This window comes from Miniopterus natalensis, chromosome 9 (assembly GCF_054644295.1).
Source record: "Miniopterus natalensis isolate mMinNat1 chromosome 9, mMinNat1.hap1, whole genome shotgun sequence".
Classification (NCBI taxonomy): domain Eukaryota; kingdom Metazoa; phylum Chordata; class Mammalia; order Chiroptera; family Miniopteridae; genus Miniopterus; species Miniopterus natalensis.
Window position 1 is genome coordinate 59,006,244 of NC_142089.1, and position 21,909 is coordinate 59,028,152.

The 21,909-nt window shown below is 33.9% G+C and overlaps 1 protein-coding gene across 6 annotated transcripts in view; it reads left to right on the forward strand.

Annotated features, from left to right (window-relative positions):
• The window catches only part of CCDC18 (coiled-coil domain containing 18), a 90,573-nt gene that overhangs the window by 25,602 nt on the left and 43,062 nt on the right, over positions 1–21,909 (forward strand). For 5 of the 6 annotated variants that reach the window (XM_087820596.1, XM_016197178.2, XM_087820597.1 and 2 more), the window contains 8 exons: positions 1,253–1,476; positions 2,625–2,735; positions 3,206–3,337; positions 6,054–6,188; positions 6,637–6,714; positions 11,573–11,689; positions 16,805–16,972; positions 19,784–19,926. In XM_087820596.1, the coding sequence (XP_087676722.1) occupies positions 1,253–1,476; positions 2,625–2,735; positions 3,206–3,337; positions 6,054–6,188; positions 6,637–6,714; positions 11,573–11,689; positions 16,805–16,972; positions 19,784–19,926 (1,108 nt within the window). The remainder of the gene's footprint in view (positions 1–1,252; positions 1,477–2,624; positions 2,736–3,205; positions 3,338–6,053; positions 6,189–6,636; positions 6,715–11,572; positions 11,690–16,804; positions 16,973–19,783; positions 19,927–21,909) is intronic. The other variant, XM_087820595.1, reaches the window with a different exon arrangement.

Below are 21,909 nucleotides of genomic sequence, written 5' to 3' on the forward strand. Positions count from 1 at the left end.
CATCTTTTTAACCTGTGTTTTTATATATAAGTGAGTGTCTTATAGAAAGCATATAGTTAGTTCTTGCTTTTATAATCAGGTAGACAATTTTGGCTTCTTAATAAGAATGTTTAGATCACTTACATTAAATGTAACTATTGATCTTTTGGGATTTAAATCTACCATCTTGATATCTGCTTACTATTTATTCTATTGACCTTTCTTGCTGTCTTAGTATTCCATTTTTAAAAATCTCCACTACTAATTAATTAACTATACCTCTTTTTTTAAAGTGGTTGCATTAGTGGTTAACATATGCAGCTTTAATGTATCACAATCTATCTTCAAATACAATGGGCTACTAGCAGCAAAAATGACAGCAGAGAAAAGTAGATATCTAAGTGATTAGAGAGAGTAGAGAGAAGAAAGATAGATTAGCAGAGGGAATGCTAGTTTTTAGAAGTGGTGATAAATATATGTCATAGATTCTCTGACATCGAAGCGGGATAGAGCCAATGATAGGTAGTGTAGAAAGTAAAATATTAGTGAGATGGAGATTTAATGGGAAATGGCTACTTATACAACCCTTGAAGCCATAGTACATCTCTACTTGTTTCCACATCTGGGTGTGTTTTCATGCAGTCATCTACATTATGCCTTTTTAAAACATTCCTGAAAGTTCAGTTATCTTGAGGAGTGAGGGTAGGTGTATATGTTTATAATAGAGAAAGGGTGTACTCAAACAACTGCCTCTGATGACCCTCAGCAATTTCAAAAAGCATCACTGAATTCTCATCAGTTAGTTTGGACTGGGAGTCACTGTTTTCAGCTTTTGAACCTACATCTGTATACAATATGTCAAAATATTCTTAATGATCTCAAGTTATCAAATACATTTTATGATGAACTTTAGTTTAAGGAGACAGGAAAAGTGTTTTTTGTTTTAAAACAATCACTTTTTTTTACAATGATTTCTACCACAAAAATTGGATTTTTAAGGCTAGAGAAGGAATAGTTTTTCTGATATAAAGGAACAGTCTAGAAAAGTGAGTGATTCAGAAGAACTTATTCCCACTTTGTTATGTATTTAATTTAGAAAGTACCTTACTTACCATGTTTGCTTCATAATGTTTTCCTTAATGTCTGGCTCATTTTCCATTCCCTTTACTATTCTTTAGATCTGATACTGAACTTTATGATTAAGTCTTTTAACATTGTAATAGGTTTTTTTCTTGAAGTTTATACAGAAAAATTTTCCTTTTATTTTTACCAGCAGAAAGTATAAAAGATCAAAATCAACATATTGTGAACAAGCAATACGAGAGAGAAAGGCAAAAACTTGCTTCTGGAATAGAAGAACTGCGTACGAAGTTGATGCAAATAGAAGCTGAGAATTCGGATTTGAAAGTTAACATGGCCCACAGAACTAGCCAGTTTCAGCTGATTCAAGAAGAGCTGCTAGAGAAAGCTTCAAACTCCAGCAAACTTGAAAGTGAAGTAAGTTTGAATTAACTGTTTATATGTACTAAATTTTCATGTAAGAAAAAAGATATTGTAGGTTTTACTAAAAATTGTATGGTTAAGTCCAGTTTTATGCATTTAAAAAAGTAAACGGGACCACATAAGTTATAAATTCTTTCTAAAACTATATTTGGAAACCTTTGCATTTTAACCTATGTTAAAAGCAGGAAAATATACTCTAGTGCCCTAAAAGGTATAAAATTTGGTGGAACTTACACTGTGCTGTACTCAGTTTCTTCTAAGTATAAGTTAATATGGATAATACACATGTACAAGGAAAGTATTTGGATTATGCAGTTGAAAGAAAAGTAGTGGTAATAGAAGATTTCAAATTTTAGCAAACAGCAGAACCACCTGAGAAGCCTGTTAAACATGCAGATTTCTAGATCCTATCCTAGTGATTTTGACTCAGGAAATATCGAGTGATGCTCAGGACTCTGCATTTTTAAAAACTGCATGTGAATCTGGTCCAGATATGCTATGGGTTACATTCTGAAAAGGGGATAATGTGTGTATTGTATCTGGTCTTCATTTCCTGTGAGGACAGAACAAGGATGCCTCATTCAGTCTTTGTGGATCCAGATCACTTGTGTATGTTATGCTCAGCCTTCAAACCAGGGGCTGCAGCTATCTATGGGGACACTTTTTAAATGTCTGAATTCTCATCTTAAAGTTTGAAGCCAAGAAAATGACCTGTGGAATAAGAGCTTGCTTAAGTAATGGGAAAGGAGATTTAGTCTGTAATTACAGCTTTAACTTACTTAGAAAATTGTCAAGTACTGAGATTAATAACTTTTTAAAAAATTATAAAATTAGCACAGTCTTGTTGAAAATAAAGGGACAAAGAAAAAATAAGTCGTTGCTAATTATACCACCAGAAATAAACTATTGTTAACCTTTTATTATACTAATTTTAGTCTTTAATAGCTACTTTTAAGAAATGGGTTAGGGGGCAATCCTACTTGGACAGAAGGCGTCTGAATTAAACTACTTATGTATTACATAGATGGAACAAGCTGTGTCATATCTGTTGTCTACCCTCCATTATTTGTTTCTCTTCTAAACTGTAACTTATATTTTAAGGTAATTTTTTAAAAACAATTTTCATTTTGATCTGTTTTCAGATGACAAAGAAATGTTCTCAACTTTTAACTCTAGAGAAACAGCTGGAGGAAAAAATAGTTGCCTATTCCTCTATTGCTGCAAAAAATGCAGAACTTGAACAGGAGCTTATGGTAAAAATTATTATTATTTTTTTGCTACAAATTTACCATGACTTTAAGGCACTTAATTCGTGACATGTTTGTTTTAGTATCATTATAATAAAATGTACTATGTAGGAAAGTATAAATTCTGCTAAACTCTTCCCTTTACTCCTTTTTTGTTCCTATATTTTTAGGTTAATAGGCTTATATGCAACTGTTATTTACATTTCCTCATTTTTATCCTAGTAGAGTTAAAGGAAATAGTAGTAGTTCTTTGATATTCTCAGTATTTTAAAGTAGTTTAATTTTCTCATATTGATACAGTTTTTAAGATAACCAATTTGTCTTTTTCATAAGTATTTTAAATATTTTTGAACTTTGACATATTTACTACTACGAATCTTTAAAGAATAGTATCACAAATTTAATGCTTTAGTAATGGACTTTTATGTAAAACTAGCTCTCAATTATATTCTTTTTAAGTGTTTTTGTATTCCTAGGAAAAAAATGAAAAGATAAGAAGTCTAGAAACCAATATCAATACGGAACATGAGAAAATTTGTTTAGCTTTTGAAAAAGCAAAGAAAATTCATCTTGAACAGCATAAAGAAATGGAAAAGCAGATTGAAAGAGTAAGATATTAATATTTTTACAAGTAGATATAATGTATATTTAGAATATGGATGCTAATAATTACCTTAAACATTATTAACCCAGCTTTCTTTTTTTAATATATGAGGAAATGAAGACATAGAAAAGTTACTGGCAAGTACTATAATTAGAATCCCATTACTTTTGGATCATTTTTAAATGCTTTCTTATATAGTACTTCTGCCATTTCAGTTTTAATCATTATTTTTTTACATTACCTAACTAAGAGGGATTCTATAGACTCTTTTCCACTAGAGATATTAGTTGCTTCAAGATTGGTTGAGAATAGAAGCATTCTTAACCGTGGATGAAAAATAAATAATAAAAACAAAAGTAAAGAAAAAGATGTGCCCTGGCTGGTGTGGCTCAGTGGTTAGCGTGTCAGCCTGTACACCAAAGGGTCTTGGGTTCAATTCCTGGTCAAGGGTACATACGTGGGTTGTAGGTTCAATCCCCAGCCCTGGTTGGTGCACGCGTAGGAGACAACCAATTGATGTGTCTCTCTCACATTGATATTTCTCTCTCCCCCTTCCTTCTTCACTCTAAGATACATTAAAAAAAATTTACAAACTTTAAAACAAAACAAAAACACCTTTTTTACAATAATACTAGCTTTCGTAATTGCCCATATATTTACTTTCATTGAGATTTTCATTTCTCCATACAGCTTCAAGTTACTGTCTAATGTCTGTTCATTTTTCATATTGCAGAACTCCCTTGAGGATTTCTGGCAGGGCATATCTAGTGGTCACAAACTCCCTCATCTTTTATTTATCTGAGATTGTCTTAATTTCTTCCTCACTTTTGACAGTTTTGCTGGATGTAAGATTCTCTTTTTTTTTTTAATATATCTTCATTGACTTCAGAGAGAGGAAAGGAGAGGGAGAGAGAGAGACAGAAACATCAATGATGAGAGAGTCATTGATCGAGCCCACAACCCGGGCACGTGCCCTGACCGGGAATTGAACCCGGATCGCCTGGATCCTAGGTCAACGCTCAACTGCTGAGCCACACCCGGCTGGCTGGATATAAGATTCTTAGACAGTTTTTTTCTTAGGATATGTCAGCCCCCTCTCTTCTGGCCTTCAAAGTTTCAGATGAGAAATCTGCTTATAATCTTATTGAAGATCCCTTGTATATGATGATTTGCTTATCTCTTAACTGTTTTTTAAGATTCTTTATCTTTGTCTTTTGAAAGTTTGATTATAATATGTCTTGGTGTGGGTTTCTGAGTTCATCTTACTTGGAGTTCATTGAGATTCTGTTTTATATTCATGTCTTTTGATATTTTCAGTCATTATTTCTTCAAATATTCTGTCTTTGTTTTCCCTCCCCTTCCCTCCCCCTCCCCCTCCCCCTCCCCCTCCCCTCGGGACACCCATGATGCACATGTTTCTCTGCTTGGTGGTGTCCAGCAGATCCCTTAGGCTCTGTTCATATCAACCTTTTTTCTTTCTATTTGTCTAATTTCTAATGTGTTACTTGGTTATTTTCATTTGATTGTTTTTATTTCAGAATTCCTGTTTTTAATATTTTCTACTTAACCTCATTGCTGCCATATTTTTATTTTATGTATTTGTGTGTTTATGTGTATCACATCTATATTTTTTGTATATACGTGTGTATAATACGCACATGTATACATATACACATACCAGTAATTTTATGTTTTGTTTCAAACGTTTTTTGAAAGTTTGATACCACCACCCTGGCCAGCGTGGCTCAGTTGGTTGGAGTATACACCAAAAGGTCATGGGTTCAATTTCTGGTCAGGGCACATACCCAGGTTGTGGGTTCAATCCCAGGTTGCGGCATTTATGGGAGGCAACCAGTCAGTGTTTCTCTCTCACGTGGATGTTTCTCTCTGTCTCTCCCTCTCCTTTCCTCTCTCTCTAAAATAAATAAAAGCAGCATGTCCTCGGGTGAGGGTTTTAAAAAAAAAGTTTGATAGCACCAATTATTGGTGAAGTTATAGGGGCGATAATCTTATATATCTCTAATAAAAGTATAAATTTTGATGCACTTTTAAGAGAAATACCTGATGAGGTTGGAAATATATCCTACAATCAATAAGTCCATAACTAATTGGTCTGTTCTAAAGAAACTTCAATACATGTACATAAAGAGGCATGTACAAAGATGTTATGGTAATTTATAGTAGTAAAAAGCAGAATATCTAACTGTTTCTGAGTATAAGAGTAGATAAACTATAGTTTGTTGTTACAATGGAGTAGTGTACTATTAAAAATAAATGAACTAGATTCGCATATGGATACATGGAAAATATCTATGGATAAATATCTAAAACAATATTGAATAAAAAAATAAGTTGTTGAAACTTGCAGAAATATTGATATCATCTCTGTAAATTTTCAAGACAGAAAACTACATTACATGTTGTTCATGAATCTACAAATGTAGTAAAAGCACAAAAAGCATGTATAAGAATGAAACACACCACAGAATGATACAGGTCAATTTCAGTGTAGTATTAGTGAAGGAATAAAGGGGTAGACATGGGCATGTGGTTTCATTTCTTTTCTAAAAGGAGGGAAACTAAAGGAAATTTAGCAAAATGCAAAAATCTATGTAATTTTAGTAGTAATTTAACATGTGAGTATTATATTTCTTTTTATATACTTAAATGTTTTAAAATTTTTAAAAGTTGACATAAAAATTAAATCTTTTTGTGTTTAGCTTGAATCTCAACTAGAGAAAAAAGAACAACAATTTAAGGAGCAAGAAAAGACTATGTCCATGTTGCAACAAGACATAATATGCAAACAACATCATCTTGAATCACTAGACAGACTCTTGACAGAAAGCAAAAGGGTAAAACCATCTTTATAAAAATGCTATTTAAAAGCTGACTAATATTTTGCCCTAGCCGGTTTGACTCAGTGGCTAGAGCACCAGCCTGCAAACTGAAGGGTCTGGGATTCAGTTCTGGCCAAGGGCATGTACCTCGGTTGCAGGCTCAATCCCCGGCCCTGATTGCGTTGCGTGCGGGAGGCAACCAATTGATGTGTCTCTCACATCAATGTTTCTCTCCCCCTCTCTCCACTCCCCCCTTTTTACTCTCTCTGAAAAAGCAATGAAAAAGATATCCTCAGGTGAGGATTGAAAAAGTAAATAAAAAATAAATAAAACTGACTAATATTTTAAATTTATGTTTCTGTAACATACCTTTAACTTTATCAACTGTTAAACAGAATGTTAGTAACACCAAACTATTTATATGCATACTTTTATTTTTGCTTACCAATCTGTATGTTTTCAGGAAATGGAAAAGGAAAATATGAAGAAAGATGAAGCTTTGAAAGCATTACAGAACCAAGTATCTGAAGAAACAATCAAGGTTAGGATGCTTATACTTTAAAAAAAATTTTTTAAATTTTTTCTTAATGGAGACATTCCTGTAGCTTTTTCACTTGTCTCTATAAATTGTAAAAATTGTTTGTATAAAAACCAATTAAGAGGTAAAGACTTTTACCTGGGTCAGTGAGCTTAGTTTGTGTAAGTATATTTTCTTCAATGTGAGTTATGATCTTAATTATTTGATAGTTGATAATTTAGTTTGTATATTACCTAACTTTCATTTCTTTTTTAATGTTAAAATCTTGTTTAACATTAGCTACTTATTAACTTTACTAGTAAAGAATTAACAGAGAAAGTGAAGGGAAATGAGACTACAAGCAGTCCAATTTTGTTTCTTTCTACCTGTTCTAAGATTAATTAGGGGATAAGTTTAGAATTTCCAGATAAAATAGTTTTGTGGCTAATATATCTTTGTGTTTAAAAGCATGGGCTTTGGACCTAAATTGACTTAGGTTTCAATTCTGGTTTCAGGGTGTTTACTGACTGACTGTAACCATAATTAGGCTATTTGTGCTCTCTGAACTTTAGTTTCTTTATCTGTAAAATAAGGATAACAATACTTAGTGTGAGATTTAAATTGGGCTACATAAAATGCTTAGCATATGCTAAGTTACTCAAATTTTAATAAGTAATTACTATGTATTCAATATTTTCTCATTTGCATTTTTAGTGTTAAAAAGAGGTCTAAACAGCCCTGGCTGGTGTGGCTTAGTTGGTTGAGTGTTGTCCCATGCACCAGAAGGTCATCAGTTCAATTCCCGCCAGGGCACATTCTGGGGATGTGGGCTCAATCTCCAGTAGGGTATGTGCTAGAGGCAGCCAGTCGATGTTTTTCTTACACATCAATGTTCTCTCCCTCGCTCTCCCTTTCTCCCTGTCTAAAATCAATGGAAACATTAAAAATAATAATATTAAGTCCAAACTTCATTCTATCATACATGGCTTGAATATAAAGGATTTTTAAAAATTGATGTTTAGTATTTTTTCCTAGTACTCTGTTTTTAATCCACTTTGTGACCTTGTATACCCATGTAAACACAATTATATGTTTATCCTTAACTTTCCTATAGTATTTTCAAAAACTTTTAGCGTTTCATGCCATGTCAATTTATTTCCTCATGTAAAGTTAACCTCTAAGATCACAAACATTAAAAATCGCTACAAAGGTTGTAGGCAGGAAATGATTTTATTAAAATTTATATTGCCACTTAACTCCTATTTTTCTTTAACTGCCTAACACTCTATGCCGTAATCTGGTAGTCAATCATCTGGCAAGTTATTTCTACATATTAATAACCAGATAAGAGGCAAGAAGGAAACTGGCAAAAGAATGAATTATGATGTAGGGTTTTATTCCCTTAGTACCTTTGATAGTTTTGCTGGGGGAAAAGTCAAAATTAGAAATAAAATTCTTATGACTGAAGCTATAATAAATGATTCTTAACATATAGAATATTTTTAGCAACAAAATAGAAGTTTGAAATTTAGTTCTCTTTTCTTATGACTTTAACACCATTCTTTCCTGACTTTTGGCCATGCCCTTCTGCATGCTTCAGTTTGTCCTTTGCATAAAAATATTATGAATTTCCTATCTGCAGGAGAGTTATAAGGATCAGTTTAAAGTTATAGCACCTATGAAAATGACATAACTGTAGCTTAATGAGAGCTAGAAGATTAGTGGGAGAATTCTAAACGGGTAACATGAAAACCAGTAGATTAAAGTAATTGTTGCCTACTTTTAAATAGAAAATTGAGAAAGTGCTTATTAGCTTTAGAGATTTTATTTATTTTGTTTTGTTTTGTTATTTTCTACTCTAGATTCAAAGAAAATCATAAGTGGGGAAAAACAAGCAATAGAGAAGAGCTTAGGTGCTTTTGTTGAACAAAGAGTAGCCTAGAACTCCCACCTCGTTGCCCCCAGACTGTGCCCCTGAGTAGGTTTTTGGTTCATCAGAGCAGTGTACATATACTATATATATGTATATTTCTAAGTGTTTTGTATACAGTAATGATGTTTATTTATATGCAATTCAGGCTCTCAAACGCTGTCCAAATCGAACATAGTAGTAGATGTTTGGTTTTTATTATTTGTTTTAATTGGTTTATTAATTTTTAATTAAATTTTATTCTACAAAAATATTGAAAGAATAGTACAGAGAACATCTTTGTAGATTCACTGTTAAACTCTAGCTTTACTCACTTCATTTCTCTCTGCACACACCTGCACATGCATACTTGTGCTGGCTCCCACCCAAAGCCCCCTTTTTGCCAGATTACTTGAATATTGCAGATGTCATAACACTTTACACCTTTAATACTTAAACTTGCATCTCCTATGAACAGAAACTTTCTCCTACATGACCACACCACCTCTGCATACCAGAAAAAGTAAACAATAATTCACTAACATCAATGCATAGTCCATACTGAAATTTTCCCAGTTATTTAAAAATGTTTTTATAGCCTTGTTGCTCAAAATATGGTCTATTGACTAGCAGCATTAGCATCACCTGGAAACTTGTTGACTTGCAGAATATCTGCTGTGCCCCAGACCTATTGAACAAAAGTGGGACCAAGGTGAAGCCAGCGAGGGACCTCTAGAACAAAATTTAAGGAGATGCTTCCTCTGAGGGTCATACAAGCAGAAGGGTCAGAACTGGCATGTCCCTGTGTGCCTCCGTAAATTTTGAGCCATTGGCACCTTCCTTGCATCACCCTAGTCCTGACCTTTTTACTGAATCAGAATCTTTATTTCAGTGGGGTGTCGAGGGGATTTGTATGCCCAGTAAAACTTTGATTTATACTACTTTAGCTTTGTTCCTTTTCTTTTCCCAGTCTAGGATTTAATTATAATTCATGTGTTGCATGGATTCTTTATATTCTCCTAAACTCACTGTCTCCTATTCTTCATAATGTTGAATCTTTTGAAAAGTCTAAGTCAACTAGAACACCGCATGGGTTATCCTGTGTTCCTCCCTGTGCTTCACATCAGGAGGCACATGTCATATGACCCCATTATTGCCATAGCCAATCTTGACACCTTATTTAAGGTGGTTACTGCCAGATCTCACCATTTTAAGGGCATATTTTTTCCTTTATAATTAATAAACAAAATGTGGGGTGATTCTTGGAGACCATGTGAATGCTTTGCTTCTCAACAGCCTCATTGGTTTTAACATTGAGTGATCAATCTTGTCTGAATGGTTTTTTACATTGTTTTTTAAATTTTTTATTTATTTTTATTGAATTTTTTAGAGGGAGAGAGAGGTCTATTTGTTGTTCCACTTATTTATGCATTCATTGGTTGATTCTTTTTTTTTTTTACATTGTTAATTATCAGGTATTGATATTCTGACAGCCATAGATATACGTTTCTCTGTATGTGGAAGATGATACAAGTCCAATGCTCTTATGCTTAAGAAAGAAAATTTGCAAGTATTTATATCTTTCATAAAACAAATGTTAATTAAAAATTATTGCTAGGGTGCCCTGGCTTGTGTTGCTCAGTGGTTAGAACACGTTGGCCCACACATGGAAGGGTCAAGGGTTTGATTCTAGTGCATGTGGAAGGCAACCAATTGATGTCTCTCTCTTCCTTCCTCCCTCCCTCCTTCCCTTCCTCCCACTCTCTCTAAAAAATATCTTTAGGTAATGATTAACAACAACAACAAAATTATTACTAGGGCAACAGCTTATTAACAAAGATAATCATTCAAAATTACAAACGTTTTAGCTGTTAATGGTTCTATTCACAGGTTCTAGGGACAGTTTTTGAAATCTGTGTCAAAATTTTCTTTTTAGAAATAAGAATTGTAAAGACAATTTCATGATGTAGAATAGTATCTGATAGAACATTTTTCTCTTTTTCTGCTTATCTTGTTGAGATTTCTGTCACACCAGAATACTATTAACATTACGAGAGAGAGAGAACACCCTGAGCAGCTCAGAATTATGAGGAAAAGAAAGGAGCAAAACAAGAATCTTATTACCAAAAAAAAAAAAAGAATCTTATTACCAGATAGGATATGAAGCATGTACACAAACTGACCCTAAGCTAATTTAAAAAAAAATAAATGTGTTGATTTGAGTTGTTTGTTGCTCACTTGCTCTTTAATATTAAGGTAGTAAAGCATTTGCAGCTATAGGAACCCTTGAACCAAGTTACATCGCTGCCTTTCTGAAAATATTTTCACTGATTCAGAGCAAAAGCAGCCTTCTCCTAAGCTTTCCCCAGCCTAGCTGAGAAAAATACTTTCATTTCTTATTGACTTCAGCATATTGAGAACATCCACACTGTAGCATCATTAACACAATATAACAGTTTGTACTCACTTTACTATTTTTCTTGATCCAGGGAACTTAAGGAGTAGACTTAAATACTGCTTACCTTTTTAGGTAAATGTTTTAGGGTGTTTGCCTTACAAGTTCTTGATAGCTGGCCTTTCTTGCCAGTCTTATTTCCCAAATACCCATCTCCAACAAATTCATACTCTCAATACCCTGAGCTCCTGCCAGCTTCTCACCATTCCCTTTTACAGTGACATACTCCCTCTGAACATACTCCCTCTTCCTGGAATGCCCCTTCCAATTGCTCATGTCCTATTTATTCTTCAGGACTCCAATCTCTGGTTTCCTCTTTGGTTTCCTAGTTTGCAATGAAAAATTAGTTTTTAAATAAATCGCTTCTGTAATAGCATTTTATATCCTAAGTTTGACTATGTATTCACTGTTTGAAGCAGTGAGTTAACATCAGGACATATTTCTGTAAAATATTGAGCATGTAATAAACACTTAACTAATATCAGTTGATTTTCCTGTTTTGAATTTTTCCTGCTTAGGTCAGACAGTTAGATTCAGCACTGGAAATTTGCAAGGAAGAACTTGCCTTGCATTTGAATCAATTGGAAGGAAATAAGGAAAAGTTTGAAAAACAGCTGAAGAAGAAATCTGAAGAGGTAAATAAATATTTTCTTTATATATAGAATATTTTTCAGGTGATTTCTTTTTGAGATATTGTTTTTATTAAGATACTTTACAAGTACATCTTTATATAGCTGATATAAAAAAATCTTTTCAATGAAATATAAATTTTAATTTTACATTCTTTTAAAAATAAACATTATTTCAGTGCAACACAAAATATGATACTTTAAAATTCTGATTCTTTTATATATTTTTAGGGAATCAGAAAATTAAATTATTAATATCACAGAGTAATTCTAATATAGATGATTAATACTTAGAACATTGTTTTAGACTTAGAGATATAAAATTCTTCAAATATTTTCCATTTTGTTTTTGTTCCTTCTAGTTGTCTAAAGGATTGAGAATTAAAAGTTAACTTTCTTTGAAATGAGTTCCTCAGATACTAGAAGATTTTTTCTTTTTTTAAGAAAAATATATTCTTATTGATTTCAGAGAGAGGAAGGGAGAGGGAGAGCGAGAGAAACATCAATGACGAGAGAGTCATCAATTGGCTGCCTCTTGCATGCCCCCTGCTGGGGATCAAGCCTGCAATCTGGGTATGTGCCCTGACCAGGAATCGAACCTCAATCTCCTGGATCATAGGTCGGTGCTCAACCACTGAGCCACGCCAGCTGGGTGAAGATTTTTCTTGAGTTATCTTATTTGTATCCTCATTGTCTACCATTTTGCTTTCAATGTAATAGGTACTCACTGAATGTTGCTCAATGGAATAATCTTGGAAGAGTTCCTTTATTTCTTTGTAAGAATATATAATACAGGGGTGGACAAAAGTAGGTTTATAGTTATAAGTATGGAAAATACAGAATTTATTCTGTGTTTTATTCTATTAATAATTGTATTATGTTCCATACAAACAGCTGTAAACTTCCTTTTGCCCACCACTGAACCAAACCAGCTAGGGCCGTTACGTTTATTTTATATCATCCTGTCTTCTTCTTTCCACTTCCTTCTATGAAGGCTTTTATGGCATCTTTGACAGATGGGCACATATATTTTTCTACTCCAGTATATGGAAATTAAATTGCCTAAACAAGGAATACTTTGTCTTCTTAAAATAGGAATGTCTGTGTGTGTTTTTTTACCACAATCTCCTTTAAAATATTTAGGCATTTATCCTAGAGCCCTCACTACACTCCAGCATAAATGGACTTAACAGAGATGGAATCTGGAGACGTTGTTTGTAATAAGACAGTTTGTTGAGCTTTATACTTTGCATTCTTAGAAACAGCATCAAGAGACTAGGTGGATAATCAACATTTACCCCAAATGAACTTACAACTTTTTTCAAAATGGCTGGAAATATAAAGCTAGGTTCAAACTGAATTAGAAATCAGAAGTGGTAGTCAGGTATGTACAGTCATATTAGAGAATAAATAAGTAAGAAAATTTGTGCATTGGTTTACTTACTGAAAAGGCCATCTTTCATTTCTTTGCCTAAATTTATATTGATATGAAACATGAAGACGAATCCAATTGTTATTTCCTTTTTTTATTTTAGGTACCAGCCCATACATTTTTTTACTTTTGACTTATTTGTTTTTAGAATAAATTATAATGTCTTACAGAGAAAACTCTAATGATGGTTAATATAATTAATATAACAGCAGAGTGGTGAGGTTTTTTTATCATATATAGCTAGGTTTTAGAAAATTTGATTTGATTCTTAGTACATCCATTCTGTTAATAATAGGGGATATTATAAAGATGCTTTAATCTTTTAAATCAGTGGGTAATCCAAAATTACATACTAGCTGAATAATTAAGTCGCCCCAGAGCATATTGGTAGAAAGTTAGCTAGTTGTAAAAACTACATGTTGATGATCCATCACAAAAAGCTAATAAATATTCCTCTGGGGTTTTTACTCAGGCAAATATTTTTTTCCAGATGTTGAAAATAAATACATTTATAATTAAAATAATAGTGACTTTGGGGTCCTGAATTATTTTGAAAATATTTTAATTCCATATTAAAATTCCTTAAAAATTATAAAAGTATGTGTTCATACAAAATTACATTGTCAGCGTAATAGAAGAAAATAAACACAAAATAGAATAAAGCATTTATTCATTAAACTCAATAATTTTATTGATAAATATCTTTATTCAAATTGATGGACTTAAATTTTGAGAAGCTGGCATCATATCAGTAACTTTTTTGGGTTATATTAATATTTTCTAGTTTATATTCATATTGATATCTATTAAATAAAATATTTTTTAACTTTTATTTAAGTAATAATTATGAGAGTGTCTTTTCTTTGGATATACATTAATACTAGATAAAATTAATTGTAAAGTAGATTTTATAATATAAATTCTACTTTTTACTTGACTTTAAATATAAAATAATGACTCCTTTAGGAAAACCTTATTGTTTGAATATAATAACTTAGCAAATGTAATCTAAAACTATTTGTCTTATAGTATATACTTTTAGAGTAAAATCAAGTGGAAGTTACATGGTAGTGCAATGCAATGCTAGTATAAATTTGAAAGATACAGGTTAATTTTTGTGAATTATATTTGGGACACAAGTAACATATTAGATACGTCAAAATTTTTAATTGAAATTATTTTGTCAGTGGCATGATTACTGAAATAAAGTTTTTGTTATTATGACTTTCTTAGTGTTTTGGTTAGGCCTTATCTTTTTTCCTTCTGTTTTGTCTATTTTCATATTTTTTCAGTTTTTTCCTCTGAATAGGAAAGTATAAGACAGAATATTCCAATAAAAAAAAAGTATTGCCCTGGCCAGTGTGGCTCAGTGGTTAGAGCGTTGGCCCAAGAGCTGAAGCATTTCAGGTCCCATTCCCAGTCAAGTGCACGGTACCTGGGTTGCAGGTTCTATGACCCAGCCCCAGTCAGGGCAAGTTCAGGAGGCAACCAGTCAATGTGTCTCTCTTGCATCGATGTTTCTCTTTCTCGCCCTCTCTCCCCGCCCAACCTTCCACTCCCTCTAAAAACCAATGGAATATTTATAAAGTATGCGTTCATACTTGCCTGTGATATCTATAAAGTTCTTCAAGTTTACAACAACGTCATCTTATAATGAAGTTTGAAATTTAAGAGCCTCTCATTATGGGTGAAGAATTGGCCCCTAACCGCTTCATGATGCTGACAAATGCTCAGCTGTTGAATAGTTAGAAAAAAGAACCAAGTCAGTATTCTCTTCCACTGTTTCTTAGCTGTTTAAAATTCCTTCTTTTGTTTTTGGAGCAATTATTGGAAAGATTCGTTGCTTTAAAGGAATTACTTTATTTTTCTTCATTTTAAAAGTAGTTATTACATAAGCAACAATAATTTTTTTTTTACTTTTATTATGTATTTTTTGTTGAATTTACTCCCAGGCCATAAGTTTTTTTTTCCTTTAGTTTCTTCTGGGATATCTTTTTCTTCTGTGCATCCTCGCCTTCTGCTTTAGAACAGTCTGCTCTTTTTCAGTAAGGTTCATCTTAGTGTGGCAGGGAGAGCTCATATATGCACTAACCCACCCATGAGCTCTAAGTTCTGCGCCCATCTTGGGAGCTTTGTTTACCTGGATGTGCTTAATGACCAGAGAAGCTACATCTAAACCCTTAAGTTCACCATCACTCTCTGCATTTTTAAGCACGTGCAGCAAAAATTCAGCACTCTTTGGGGAACCAATTCTGTGTCCAGCCCCATTATTCGACCTGGGCACACACATACCAACTCCACCATTGTAAGAACCGAATGGCACACATTGCTTTTGTAAAGTGACATCCTTCAGATGCTTGGTGCCTTTACAGATATTCATATACTTGATGGCCTGGGCAGTTTCATGAGTGTTCTTAAAGTGAACATGAAGATTCAAACCTCTTATTATGCATGATTTTATGGGGGTTTTGGGGTCAAGTGACTAGCAAACCATTTTCAGAGGCCACCTCCCTCAGGCCAGTTATGAGGCAATAAAGCTTTTAAAGAAGATTTACCTACAACCCACTCTCTAATACTTAAGTTTTCACATTTCTTTTTGCCTGCATGTTTTCATAATTACATAAGTGAAATGTAATTTTGAATTTTTTTCTCACTTAATTTCATTAAGAACTTATGGCCTGTTCGTAAAATTTTATATTTGCTACTGTCTTTTAAATCGTGATTTTATACGGTTGTATCACTTTAAATCAGATTGATATGTCATCATTTATTTAACCTCCTTTTGGGAGCAGGTGAAGAATATTATAAAGTATACACTAAATTATACTGCATTGTTTATGCAATTTTAACAATACTTTCTTTTGGCAGATATTTTAGAATTTGTAAAACTATAACAAAGGGCATTTCCCCCCCCTTTTAATAGGTGCATTTAGATAACTTAAAAGCTATCTTTTAAAGCAGTTTCGGGGAATGTAATATTCATGTCCTAAATATTTGGAGCAAATGAGTATGATGTCTTAATTTTAATTGTCATTCCTTTATGTGTTTTTTGGGCCATGAATATTCAAAAGTGCATTACTAGGATATCATTTTACAAACAATGGCAATAATAGCAACAATAATGTAATAAATAGCATATAACACTTATGCAGTGCTTTCATGGCTATAATTTCTTATCAGTAAGGGGAAAAGATACATTGACGGGAGTTTGGAAAAATCCATGGCTTCCTGTGTTCTATCCCTCCTCCTGGGAGGGGTCACATAGAACATGCTTCTTTCTGTAGCAGTGAAAATACAGTAACATCTGCAGTGTTTCTGCCCAGGGAAGCCTACTTATGACTCAGAGATCAAGATTTTTTATGGTGGACTGGTCACATAGGAACAGCCACAAGTGTCAAAATTTCAGACTCAGAAGGAAGGCATGATTCAATGCCCTAGCCAGACAAAACAATTTCATCTCTTAGGGAATGTCAAAATCCACATTCCCAGAGACCAGTCAAGAGCCAACCCTTTTAACATATCTCCTTATCAAAAAGATAGACCCTGCTCTTTCATATAATAACCTATAGCAACAAATACAGTTGTCCCACATGACAAGTGGGATAATTATCTAAGAAGGCAGACAGCTTTGACATTTTGTTCCTTTTTATTTGAAAGATGTCATAATGAGAAATGTATATATTTGTTAGGTATATTGTTTACAGAAAGAGCTAAAGATAAAAAATCACAGTCTTCAAGAGACCTCTGAACAAAATGTTATTCTACAGCATACTCTTCAGCAACAGCAGCAAATGTTACAGCAAGAGACAATAAGAAATGGAGAGCTAGAAGACATTCAAACTAAACTTGAAAAACAGGTATATATTATTGGTTAAAATTATTTTACTTGTATGAAATAGAAATTATTACAATTGATAATACATTTTTTTGTTATATAAATTGTTCAATCTCGAAGATTTCATATTATAAGAAATATTCTATGTTAACATTGTAAAATGGATAAAGTTCTATTCCTGTGTAATGTGACCATGTGGTATCATGGGTACATTTTGTCATTCCACCAATTTAGTTATAATCTAGTCTTCTTTTTCAATCACTTCTTTCTTCTTAGACCTGAAAATAATACCTACCTGAATATAATGCCTATATGAGTCATCATACCTTTCAATTTCTTCTTTTTGGATCAAGACATGTGTGATAATCCCTAAAGAAATGCCAAAGCAATGCACTAAAAGAAAGATCCCAAAAGCTACTACTTCTTTCTAAAAATATTTATTATTCCAAAGGAAGAGTCCTCAGAAAATTTATACTAGAATCTAATCTCCTCTTTCATTCATTACCAGATTCATCTGAATTCTTCAGACAGATACTGTATTTCACATCCTTTGTTCTTTTCCCTTTTTCAAACTTTATAGAAATGTGTAAATTAGAAAATGATGGTCTGGCCCACCCAGGCATGGCTCAGCGGTTGAGCGTCGACCTAGGATCCAGGCGATCAGGGTTCGATTCCCGGTCAGGGCACATGCCCGGGTTGTGGGCTGCAGCCGATCAGTGGTTCTCTCATCATTGATGTTTCTATCTCTCTCTCTCCCTCTCCCTTCCTCTCTCTGAAATCAATAAAGATGTATTTAAAAAAAAAAGAAAAGAAAAAAGAAAATGATGGTCTGTATAACCTCACCTCTATGTCATGTGTACTTTTATCTGTGTATTCTGAATTCATCTCAGCCTCTCCAGTGGAACTAACGGATCTCCTCTCAATACATTCAGGCATGGCAGGCAGGTATTATACATCGCTCTTGTACCTCTCCATTGCTTTTGTTAAACTCTAGACCTGTTGTTTGATATGCCTGATGTACAGCTTTATCCTGAAGTGTTTCTTCATCTTATCTGTGTTAGATTCCCACTTCCTAGATTCTTTGTTATTGATCTGGGTTTTGCAGGATTGATTATAATTCTTGTTCCTTCTGGAGTTGTTTTCATTTCTATAATTGTCCTACAGTTTTCTTCTGTGTTTTTCCCCCCTAAGTCTGCCAGTTCATTTGTATTTTTCATTTGATGATTTTATTTCTTCATGATCTTTGTTTTAAGAGATTTTTGCGTTCTCTTTAATTTCTTTGAGGGTCTAAAGGAGTTGATATCTAAAAATTTCTTTAGTATTTGGTGTAAATTTCTTAGTGAATATTTTTCTAGCTTTCATTTCTGTCTGCTATGCATAGGTTCTATGCTGTATTCTTTCAGATTATTACTTATCTTTAGATTTTTTTTGTGCTTATGAGTGTTATTCAGGTAAGCACGGAGTAGGTAGATTTTTCATGGTTCCCTACCCTTTTTACCTGGGTACTATTTTAATTTTATTTTTGGAGCTTGAGTTGGGGGTGTAGGTCTTAATAATTTATCATCTGAATTTAGTTCTTCAGTTAGTGGTTTTAGAAGAGCAAGGAGGATGTTAAAGTCATTGGCCAGAGATTAACTTTGAGATCACAGTCATGTAAATGTTCATTGAAAACATGGAGTGGCTGAGATTAACTAGGGAGAGAATATAGAATGAGGGGTGAGAAGATTGACTTGGACAGATCTCTGAGGGATGTGGTACATGGAAGCCAAAGTAAGTATTTCATGATAAGGAATGACAGTTGGTGTCATCAATTGCTGCAATCAATATCAAGTAAATTGAGGGTTGAGAAATAGCCATTGGAATTAGCAGCATGGAGGTCATTGATGACTTAGTGCAGTTTCTGAAGAATGGCCAGATCGCTACAGGTTGAGGAATGAATAAGAAGTGAGAATGATACAGCAAGCGTAGAAAACTCTGAGAAGTTGGGCTATGAAGAGGAGGAAAGAAAGGATAGTAGCTGGAGGGAGGTAGAGGTATGAAGGAAAATTTTTTACAATAGGAAGGTCTTGAATGTGTTTAAATGCTGATATAAAGAAGCCAGAAGAAAGAGAGAACAAAGATAGAGTAGATAGTCAATAGTACGAGATGCCTGAGGCAGTGAATAGGAATTGAATCCAGAATACCTGTGAAATAACTTGACTTGTATAGGAGGAAGACCGTCTCCTTCACTGGAGAACAGAAGGAAGAATGAATGGGAGCAAATGCAAGTTATAATGTTTGAGGGTAGGTAGGAGTCTAGGAATCTTTCACTGAATGAGCCGATTTGTGAAGAAGGAAAGGAACATGGTTTGACAAGAGAAGAAAAAACATTTCAAGTGGGGATAATGAAAAGAACATTGACCATTATTTTATTAAATTCTTGTAGATCTTATTTTAGTGTTATGAAGTGGCCACTTCTATACATATATAAATGAATGAAATATCTTTATTATTAAAAATTGTTTTGCTTTTATATTTCAAAACATTACAGTAAGTCCTCATTTAACATCGATAAGTTCTGTGACTAAGTGAAATGACAAATCACGAAACCAATTTTAGCATATAGGCTAATATAAACAAGCTAGGTTACTATGTACCTCACCAATGTTATAATGAAACGGTGTTGAATGAAATGTTACTTGAGGACCTGCTGTAATTCTTGGTCTGTACTTTGTTTTATATAATACATCTTGAAACTGAATGATAGGCTAGGCTACAAATTTACATAAATATTTTTCTTCTGAAGAATGTTGAGCTGTGACTGAATTTAAAACACTGAAAACTTCTTTACAAGGTATCAAAACTGGAACAAGAGCTTCAAAAACAAAAGGAAAATTCAGCTGAAAAGTTGAGAAAAATGGAGGAGAAATGTGATGCAGCCACACAAGAAGCAGATTTGAAAAGGCAGAAAGTTATTGAGCTTACTGGCACTGCCAGGTAAAATGAATATGATAGTTTTTATTTATCTTCCTCTCTCAACATCAGTAGTACCTGAGTTTCAATATCAGGTAATGTTCAGTGAAGTTTTTGCTTGAGGAGGTGATTTCTCTACCGTCTGTGTTCCTATAGTGTTTTGTTTGTACCTCCTTCATAACCGTTTTACTCTAAGTTCCTTAATACCAAGATAATATCTAGTTTATTTGAAGGGTCCTCCCACAACAATTAGCATAATTCCTAATACCTCAGTATGCACTCAGGAACTGTTGTAGTGAATTAAGTTGTGGAAAACATTACAAGCTGCAGGCAAAGATGTACTCATATACAGGAATGGGATCAAAATGTTTATGGGAGGGAGTAACTTAATAGAATAAAGCAGTGGTTCTCCACCTTGACTGAACCCTCACTGAACATTAAAAATCACCTGAGGAGCTTTACAATGTACTGATGCCTAGGTCCCACCTCGAAAGATTGTGAATTTAATTTGGGCTGGGTCTAAGCATCAATTAGTCATGAAAGGGACCCATAAGCTAAAAGCTATACTTAGTTTCCCCAGATCTCTTCTACTTTGTCAACAAGAGTTGGCCTAATTAATATTATGCTCATAATTAGTCCACCGTTCTACCAATAAGAGGTAAGAGTTACCTTATGCACTTGAACTAAAACCACGTCACCAGGCTTCCTCTCCCTTACTGACAGGAGTAAAGATAGGGCCTTTGTGCCTGGAGTAGTAACTTGCTTCCCCAGATGTCCTCAACTCTCTTGACAGGGTCAAGAAGGTGTCCTATATTTAAAACTAAGAACACACTTCTTCACACCATCTTTCTTCTACTGACTGGGGTCTATCCACAGCCTCACCACCAGTGTGTACCTTAATTCCTCAAAGATTAATCACGTTGTAACTTTATCCTTGCTTATGCAAAAAAACACTAGAAGCTATAGATTTCCTGGTCAATCCTTATGTCCCATACTAACCTCTCCACATATTCTCTTCCCATCTCCCACCTCATTCTACCTTCTGAAAGGCTTCCACTGCGTCCTCTGGAATTCACAATCCATCCTTAGAGACATCCCTATATTCTCAACTTCGTTTTGCTTGCTGTAATAGACATCTAACTCTCCTCTGAGGACATTGCTTCTTTCTCTAAAGTTAAAACTTTTCCCCACAGTTCTTGTACCACAAGGGTCAGGATGTGGAATAGTATATCATACTGCATGAACCTCACGTCATCAGATCATATCATCCCTCACTGTTGCTGACACCTACAGGCCACGTGACTTGCCATTGCTGTCTCTAAAACCACTGCTGTCATTATTCTTGGAGATTTCAATGTAGCTGATTCAGTCTGGCTGATCCTCTAACACCTTAGCCTCATTTTCAAAAATTCTTCTCCTCTAATGATCCTGATCTCTGTCATACCTCAGACACTCACTCACATGATTCACCCTCGATCTTGTCATTTTATATTTCAGCATAATCTGAATATTATGCATCTACCCCATATTATCCTCATTCCCTTTTAATACCCTAAATTCAACAGTTCTCTGGTCTTACCAGGACCTCTAATCCATCATTTCTACCACTCTCATTCCCTAATTTCCTCTCCTCTCTCTTTACCCAGCTTAAATTTTTGTTAGTTATTAAAATCACCGATTTGCAAATACCCACGGTTCCCTTACCTCTCTCTCACTTTGTGGTACACAGCCTAAAAACCAACTCAGACTACTCCATGTTTGCATCTTTACAGAGGCTTGAGAAAATCTAACTGCGCTGACCAGTCTTACTTTAAAATCATAACTTTAAACCTTAAATGTTCCCTTAATTCTATCTAGCAATATTCTTCTACACCTTTGCCTTTTCTTTCAAACTTACAGCCCCTCCCCAATGTTGCTTTCTGTTTCACTGAGAAAATTGAAGTAATTGTTTCTTTTTTCACCCCTACAATTTGAGTTCTAGACAAAACCTTTTTATGATTATAGCTG